The 8,765-nt window shown below is 30.1% G+C and overlaps 1 protein-coding gene across 1 annotated transcript; it reads right to left on the bottom strand.

Moving 5' to 3' along the window:
• Positions 1 to 5,016: 5,016 nt before the first annotated feature.
• Positions 5,017 to 8,095, bottom strand: LOC123885555 (uncharacterized protein At3g27210-like). Its single transcript, XM_045934834.1, has 3 exons — positions 7,652 to 8,095; positions 6,403 to 6,483; positions 5,017 to 5,629 (listed from the first exon to the last, which is right to left on the bottom strand). The coding sequence occupies exons 1-3, from the start codon at positions 7,845 to 7,847 to the stop codon at positions 5,199 to 5,201; spliced, it is 708 nt and encodes a 235-aa protein (XP_045790790.1). The 5' UTR covers positions 7,848 to 8,095; the 3' UTR covers positions 5,017 to 5,198.
• Between the last annotated feature and the right edge of the window lie 670 nt (positions 8,096 to 8,765).

Below are 8,765 nucleotides of genomic sequence, written 5' to 3'. Positions count from 1 at the left end.
CTTATGAAGAAGCGCTATCCTATCTATGATTTATAATTGCGTTTTACCAAAAGTGCTATCAAAGGGATATACATTTTATAGCGCCCGCAAGGAAAGCGCTATTGAAGGTCTCTCTCAAAATTTAATTTTACTCTATTATAGCGCTTCTGGTAGAAAAGCGCTATTATAAACGTCAGAGTCAGATTTTTAATAACACTTACGTAAAAGTGCTATTAAATTAGTGCTATTGTAGACCAAAATTGTAGTAGTGCACTCCAATGGATTCAGATTGGCTGCTGAAGAGAAAGCATGTGGTTTCACGCCATTTTGATTATCGGTCGTTAATTTATGATCGGACTTCTCAGATTAAATACAAAAAAAGTAAGACTATAAATATCTCATTCGTATGATCGTGATCGAATGGTTCAGATATATTATTGCGTCACGCTGTAATCGCACCAAATCGGATTCCACCCCAATGTACTATGATGTAAAATAAAAATAAAATGCCAAGTTCTTACAAAATGACACAAATTTCTTTTGCTCGAGACCAAACTCTTGAGGAATTTTTGTTTTATATAGACGAAATGTAAAAACCATTGAAAATTCACACACACAAAGATTTTCAAAAAAAATTTCTTCATGCTAGCTGTTAGTCCAAGCATAAATAGATGTCATCTTCTGTTAGAACAAAATATATTTCAGCAATATCTCATCCATTAAGAATTTTGATGGATCAATCGTTAGTTGGTTCAGTGGTGATTGAAATTAGACTTGGTAGGGAAAATCCTGGTTCGATCCCCTCAATTGCAACCGGAAGAGGGTTGGAACTACTTGATGGCGGAACTGACCCCTGAACCAAATTAGGCGGTCCTGTGGCTGGATACTGGTGGTGAAAACCAAAAAAATTAATAATAATTTTGACTACAACAAATATTTAACATAACAAAAGATATAATTTACTTAATTATATGTTCAAGTGTGTAGGAATGAGAAACTAGCATAAAAATTACATTTGTATATCCTCATGATCCTCTACATAATAGGATTAAGCTGAGAAAAATCTTAATCTTCTGAACCAACATAGAAGCATAAAAGAAGTTAAGGTCAACATTGTTTCCATCATAACTAGTAGAGATCACACCCAAAACCTCCTAATCCAATATTTGTCTTTTTATCAATAGAGTCAACCTTAGAGTTTAATAAGGGTGAATTTCTGAAATAAGAATATCTTCAACAAATTAATTATATTTTACTAATCAATCAACTAATGAGTTAGGTGATCAAATAACACATTAAAAAATAATTACATTTATTTTTCTCTAAAGATACTAACGAAACTCGAATCTAAAACCTCTTTATCGTTTACTGGCTAAGTACAGTGTGAGATTAGTATTGAACATATTAATTTTCATAAGTATATGTGAATTTATCCTATAAACATGTTTTTTTTTATAAAAAAAAACCCTAGAATCTAATAGGGTGATTAGACATGTGGGGGTGGAAACCACCTATGGATGATTGGGTAGTGGTAAATACGGTGGGGCTAGAAAAAAATAATAGCTTGTGTGGATGTGGAGGACTTGTGAGAGGTAAAGATTGTGTGGTGATTGTGATGTTATCTAGTGGTGGTGGAGCTTTGGGGGTGTTTTAGAAGGGTTGAGCTATGTCCGACGACTTGGTTTCCAACGCATTGAATTTCATGGTGATTCACAGGTGGTAGTTCATATGCTCAACAACATGTTGAAGCATTTTTAGGAGGATTAAAAGGCTTCTTCAGCTGGATTGGGAGGTGCAAATATGTCATAGTATTGTGAAGAAAATTTATGTATGGATGCTCTTGCGCATATAGGTTGTGATTTGAGAAATTTTATGATGTACTATGAATCGTATCCTACTCAAATTAGCCACTTAGCGATCGCTGGTGCAGCTGAAACCAGTGTTCTCAAACTAGTTTTAATGTAACCTTTCCTTGGGCTTAGACCCTCCATTCTATAAAAAAATATCCGAGAAATATTGTCAAATATTTTTTCAGTTGCATAATTATTTAAAATTTGCTAATTAGAATATTGCAAACAAATTAGCTTGTTGATTATGTAAAAAAAAAGTTTGTTGATATATATGAGCTAATTAATGAGAAAAGACTAAAATAGAGTAAGATTTTGAATATCAAAATTGTATGGAGTGGATCGATCCCCCAACTGTGATCAGGAGGGGTGGAACCCCAGAACTGATCCTCAAATCAGATTAGACAGTCCAATGGACCGGAGACCGGTGGTGAAAAACAAAAATAAAAATTGTATGGAGTGGAGGAAGAATAAAAAATTGAATGGTCAAAAAAAAATTGTTTTTTTTTCTTATAAGCCAACAAAAATTTGATTTGATTTGATTTGTTTTTATATATCATGTGCTTTTCTCTTCCTTATCTAATTAATTTCGAATGAGAACCCAAAAAAAATAATATCATGGTAACCAAAAATAAAATAAAAATTTTCGAATGAGAAAATTACTCCCAATTTGTAGAATGTTTTAATCACTTTATATATCCCATCCAAAATTTTCTTGTTTGAAAAACAATTTATTTTAGTAGTAACCAAAAAAACAATTTATTTTAGTTCAAAAACTCTTCAACCTCATAGTTTCTTCTCTGAATTTTAGAAAGAAAAAAATATGTCCTTCATCACAAGTTTCCTTAGCAGTTGCAAGAGCAAAGTTATGTCACTCTCCGATTCATATGTCGAATTGTTTGCTTCGAAACAAGATCATGTTATAAGAATCAATGCGAGGGAGACACCGAAAGAGTACATGTTCTATGCCGAGGTGCCCAGTGTGGAGATGGATGATTTACATGTTGAGATAATCGAAGATGACAAAGATTATATGCATGTATATTGGTGATAGGAATTTATGCAAAAAAGACGATTGATAATGAAGAAAAAATTGATGCATTGCATTTGGTATTAGTGGCATATCCATAAGAAGATTTGTGTTTAGAGAAAATGTTAAGAAGGATCAACTAAAAGCATCATTGGAGAATGCGGTTCTCACAGTTATTGTTCCTAAGATGGAATCAAAAGTTATTGAAATTCATGGTTAATTTTAAATGGATGTAAATTTCTTTGAAAATTTTTTGTTTGTTAAATAAAAATTCCTTTGAACTATTTCTAAATTCTAAGATTGAAGTGAAGAAACCAAAGTTAGTTAAGTCTTTTGAAATATATGGTTGGATTAGAATAGGGGTCAATTTCTTGTGACTTGTGGTTTGGTTAGGTCTTTCTCTTTTAGCTATATTAGGGTTAGTATTAGTAAAACATTTTTTTTTTTCTGAAGCTAGTATAACGTTGTTAATAATACATTATGGGTCGTTTGGATTATCTTATTTTTCAACTTATGCAATATAAATTAGGTTTTATACTAAAACACCCCTTCAATGCTCCAAAATTTACCCATCTCTGAAAGAATTCATCCGAATCAGAACTTGGATTAACTGAATTCAGTGGTTGCATGCAATTATGCAGTTAGGAAGATTGTCATCGTCCAATCGAAATCAAATCAGTTAGATTTCAAGCAAGTTTTATTAAAAACAAAAATTATTAAATTTGAAATTTTGAAATCTAAGATTGTCTTATCTCAATTGGATAGTCACGATCTCTCCTACTATGTGATTGTGTATGTATGCATTCATAAATATGGCCGGCCCAAAAAAAAACACTAAAATTTTGCACTTTTTGTCAAATAGGCCTCACAATTGAACGCCGAAACAAAGAAAACTTCTCTTTATGTCCCTCGTGTTTCTTTTTCACCCTTTGGATTTCAAATTTTGCCCTCGCGAAAAAATTCATAACATAGAAACCGAAATTTTTCTAGTTCAAATTCAGGAAAAATTCGGGAAACAAAAACCGATTTTTTTTTCAAGGCAAAAATAATTCGATAAACAAAAATCAAAATTTGTTTCAAGGACAAATTTGAAAATGCAAAGGGTGAAAAAGAAAAACGAGTAACTAAAGAGAAGTTTTCCAAAACAAACACAAGGAATGACAAGGTGATGTACATACTTTGAATTTTATATCTCATGTTCTTTACAATTGTCCTTTACAATTGTCGTATGTTGCTGCAACTGTAGAAAGGTCAAACACCTCATGCTCCACAACTTTCCAATATGAAGTCAGGGAATAGAATAGATGAGCAAACAATAAGTACGTACAAGCTCATGCTTCCTCAATATTTTCTAGTATCACTATTATAAGTAAATTTAACTTTTTAATATACAATAAGAATATACTTAATCTATAATATGAATCAGATACATTAGTTTTTTAATGTATCAAAAAAGTCAACTTTACTATAATATTGATCGAAGAAAATATCATATTGCTCTATTATATTTCATATGTCTATCTAATCCACTGACCTGCTCTATGTCTTTCATTTGATAGTTTTTTCTATAGGATTTTGTGTACCTAAATGATTTTCTTTTAAAAAAAAAAAAAAAAAAAAAAAAAAAAAAAAAAAAAAACAGAGATATGACAGTACTTAGAGGAAGGGGAGTGGTGACTTTAGGGGAAAGAAGAGGTGGTGTGTTGGTGAATGGTGATACAAAAATATCAAATCTCAATAATCACAACTTGCATGAATGAGCACTACCACATTAAATATTTAACACCTTAATTAACTAAATTTGACTTATCATTCAAATCACAACACTGCATAAAAATATATAAACAATGAAAAAAACATATCCACAAAGATCCATAAAAATATGTAAACAATGAAAAAGGCATATCCACAAAGATCAATTTTACTTTAGAGACATCTATGTAATATCGACACTTCAAATTGAACATCAGTCGGTGTTCAATTCTTATATAACACAAAAACACATATTATATCCCTTCTATTTTCTTAAATTATGTTGTATCTGATGTTTGTATCAGTATTTTATATATAGGTATGCCTACATACACCTATCATAACTATTTATGAAAAAACACTTATCCATATCCTAGTTATTGAACATCTAAAATGAAAAAAAATATCTCATAACATATACCATATTTGATAGAAAACATCTATTCCCTTTATGTTTACAATCTTTCAAATTCATATAGCTTATGATTCTTTACATAGGCACATCGATGTACATTACCAAAATCACTTAAACCACTTTACCTTAAAGGAAAACCAAACAAACATGTAATCTCATCACAATGCAATAGAATTCAAACTTTTCCATCTACGGCAATTGCAGGACTGGTCTTACTCCTCCTCTCTCTAAAGCTACGGCACGAAGTCAAACTCGGAAAACAAAACACCGAAGATTTAGGTGACTTTTGATCCTTAACCGATGCACGATCCTCGCTCGTGATTCTTTCACTACTGCAAGCAGAGTTAGCGGCAGAGCGACGAGGAGTTGAGTTTGAAGATTTAGGCAGAACATCTTGTATAGTTGGTTTCACTTGTTTCTTTTCTTTACCATCATCATCTTGGTTATTATCTTTCACACTTTCTTTGAATAGCTCCAACAGTTTTTTTCCCTTATCTGGTGATGATTCAGATGAAGAACATGAAGGTTTATTCTGAGATGTTTTGTTCACACCAGGTGTTGCAAACTTGTGGTGAACTGGAGTGTTACCGCGAGACGGTGTAAAGTCTGCTTAAAAGGAAATAAACAAAATGATTAGAGTTTAATGGACATACACTGTCTGCTGTGTATTATTTAGTTTTACGCTGACATTCAATAGAAAGCCTCCATTTTTAAATGTCATTAACGTTAATCTTAAAACTGGTTACAAAAGAGATGTGATGCGGCAAAACAGAAGACTTTCATTGAATGTTCACTGATGTTGTAAGTTAGTTTGACACTGACATTCAATCGAAGCCTTCCATTTTTCTATACCATGACATCAGTTAAAAAACAGATGTGATGCGGAAAAAAAATAGATTTTCCTTATATGTCAGTGTAAAACTAATTTAGACTGTCAATCTTATATCTTTAAAAATTATATATACATAGAGAAAAAGAAATATGCACTGACAGTGTAAAATTATTACACTGTCAACCAATAACAACCATATTTTCTTGCCACTTCACCCCATTTTCTTGGTAAGACATGGCAAATTCATAGCTTATATACGTTGACGGTGTAAATTTTCTTTACACATGCATCCTATCAAATTACGTCATGTATTTGGTGATATATTTTAGGAACTAACTTATAAAAGTGACACTATGGTGTGATTTGATTGGATGTATGTGTAAAAAAGTTTTACACCATCACTGTATAGAAATTAACCTCGAATTATTACCTATACAAAGTCTCTGCTACTAATCATAATTACAGTATAGAAAATGGACAAGCGAACAAATCAAAATCATCTTCGAGAAAAAGCTCAAAACGAAAGGGAAATGCCATAAATGCTTACCACCATTGACACTATAGAAATCATCTTCACAATCTGAGTCAATCCAAGGCTTGGAATCAAAAAATGCTTCTTCTTTGCTACCTATACAGAGAAAAATTAATCAAAATTAAATAAAGTCCAACAAATTAATCAGAATTAAAGCTTATCTTTTCAATTAAGTTAGAAGTAACATTCAATCACTTTCAATGTCAACAATAACATATAGACTGAGTAATGTATTAGCAGGGAAATTGTTATCATTCTGGTAAAAATATCTTTCATCCATCTATTATTATATAATAATAAAGATTAATAACTGAATCAAAATCAATCTTCATATTCATAATTTCATATATGCAATAAAGGACAAAAATGTGAATAAACAATTTTAATCTTCTTATTCACATGTGCAACTGATAATTGTCAATTAATAAAATCATGAAACTGATGAGCCAACCACATCATATCTGCAAAGACAGGTTCATACCACATGATAACATTCTACTTGTTTGGTATTATAACATAAACATAGGTGAATTATTTATATAACATAAATTAAATTAGATGAGTTTTTGTTTCAAAAACATAAATTAATAAGACTAACAACAACAAAAAAAAAAACTGAAATAATACTTAGTGTATGGTTGGTATCACCGTGATTCTGGCATACTCACTATTACCTATTGTGACTTTCCAAAAGCTACACTATGTAGCTTCTACAAAATCACGGTGGATCGGTGTGATTATGACATACCAAACATACAAATTTCACAGTACAATTGTGGTGAGTTTGAATGAATCACTGATTTTGACAAAAAATATACTTCACAACTTCAACAAAATTAGGGTGACACTATGATTTTGTAAAACACACATCAATCTCTTCACATACATAAATAACATCACATAAACATCAATTTACCATTCAAAAAAACATACACATCAATTTTCAAAAATAAATTAAAAAATAAAAATACAGAAAGAAAAAAAAAATCAATTTTTAAGAGATTAATAAATAATTCATCAAAGTCAGAGACCCCACAAGAACAGCCCAGATCAAAATTCAAACAAATTCTCCAAAAAAAACATTCATTCACTACTCAAACATTTATTTTTTAAGATAAAAACATTATTCAGAAATAGTAAAACTCATTCTTAGATCCCAGAAAACAACAATAAAACATAAAACATTAAAAACAACCTACGAGAGTGAAAAAACAATAAAACAGAAAAATTCATCAAAAGAACAAAAGAACAAAAAGGACCATACCAAAATCAGTGTAATTGGTCGTTGACTGAGAAGGTGACCACTTAATGGTACCATTTTTGGGTTGTTCCTTAATGGGTGATGGTGGAATCACAATTTTCTCAGTTTTGGAACCAAAAAATCCATTCTTTAGCTTCATGTTATTGTTATTGTTGTTGTCTTTGTTGTTTTTTCTTTGAACTGAAGAACAAGAACCCATTTACACAAAAAGATTATAACTTTATGATCATCACAGTCACAAAGTGACCCAAATAACAGTTTTTGCTCTCTCTTCAGAGAGAGAGAGAGAGAGAGAGAGAGAGAGAAATTAAGAATGGGCAAAAGGGTGTGAAGTTTTTTGGAGTTATGCAAAAGTTGTTTAAAAAAAAATGGGTTTGTGAGAAAATTGAGGAATTGGAGAGAGAAAATAAAGGAAAGTTAAAAGAAGATTGAAAGGGAAGTTATGTGAAGATAAAGAGTACTAGTACATTTAATTTAAGTAAAAAAAAATCTTTTGTATTTATTGAATATAATTTAACGAATAAAAAATTAGATTAATTGAATAACTAATCAGATAAAAAAAATTATTGAATAATTGAGGAAATTATTAATAATAGTATATATTTTATATATTTATTTATTTATTTTGGTCAAAAATATACTAAATATGTTTATAAAAAAAGAATATACTAAATATATTTTAGTAAAAAAAAATATACTAAATATGTTTTCAGTCAAAAAAAATTTAGTACACACTTTTTCTTGTATGACTAATATAATAATTTTTTATTTCATTGTTTCTTTTGTCGAGACTTTTTATTTTATTACTAATTGTGGCATTTATGTCATTTTTCTTTGACTAATAGAATTATTTTTTATGATATTTATTTTTTGGTACATTTTTATGATATTTTTATTTTATTTTATTACTACTATTTTCGGCATATATGTCCTTTTAGGTGTTTACTATGAATATGGATGCATTTTTATTTGTTTCGACAAACTATGTACTCCCTCCGTCCTATAATATAGGCCAATTTTTTTTTTCACACTTATTAAAAAAAGGAAAATATGATAATTTCAAGATGACTTTTTGTGTTTTTGTTGAAATAAGTTTCATAAGAAAAAGTAAAAAGAG

This window comes from Trifolium pratense, linkage group LG5, assembly GCF_020283565.1.
Source record: "Trifolium pratense cultivar HEN17-A07 linkage group LG5, ARS_RC_1.1, whole genome shotgun sequence".
Lineage (NCBI taxonomy): Eukaryota > Viridiplantae > Streptophyta > Magnoliopsida > Fabales > Fabaceae > Trifolium > Trifolium pratense.
This window is presented reverse-complemented; position numbering and strand designations above follow the sequence as displayed.

Coding starts and splice junctions, on each gene's coding strand:
- LOC123885555 (XM_045934834.1), bottom strand. CDS start 7,847: ATGGGTTCTTGTTCTTCAGTTCAAAGAAAAAACAACAAAGACAACAAC. Junction 6,484..7,651: donor GACCAATTACACTGATTTTG/GTATGGTCCTTT, acceptor TTCTCTGTATAG/GTAGCAAAGAAGAAGCATTT. Junction 5,630..6,402: donor TTTCTATAGTGTCAATGGTG/GTAAGCATTTAT, acceptor CCTTTTAAGCAG/ACTTTACACCGTCTCGCGGT.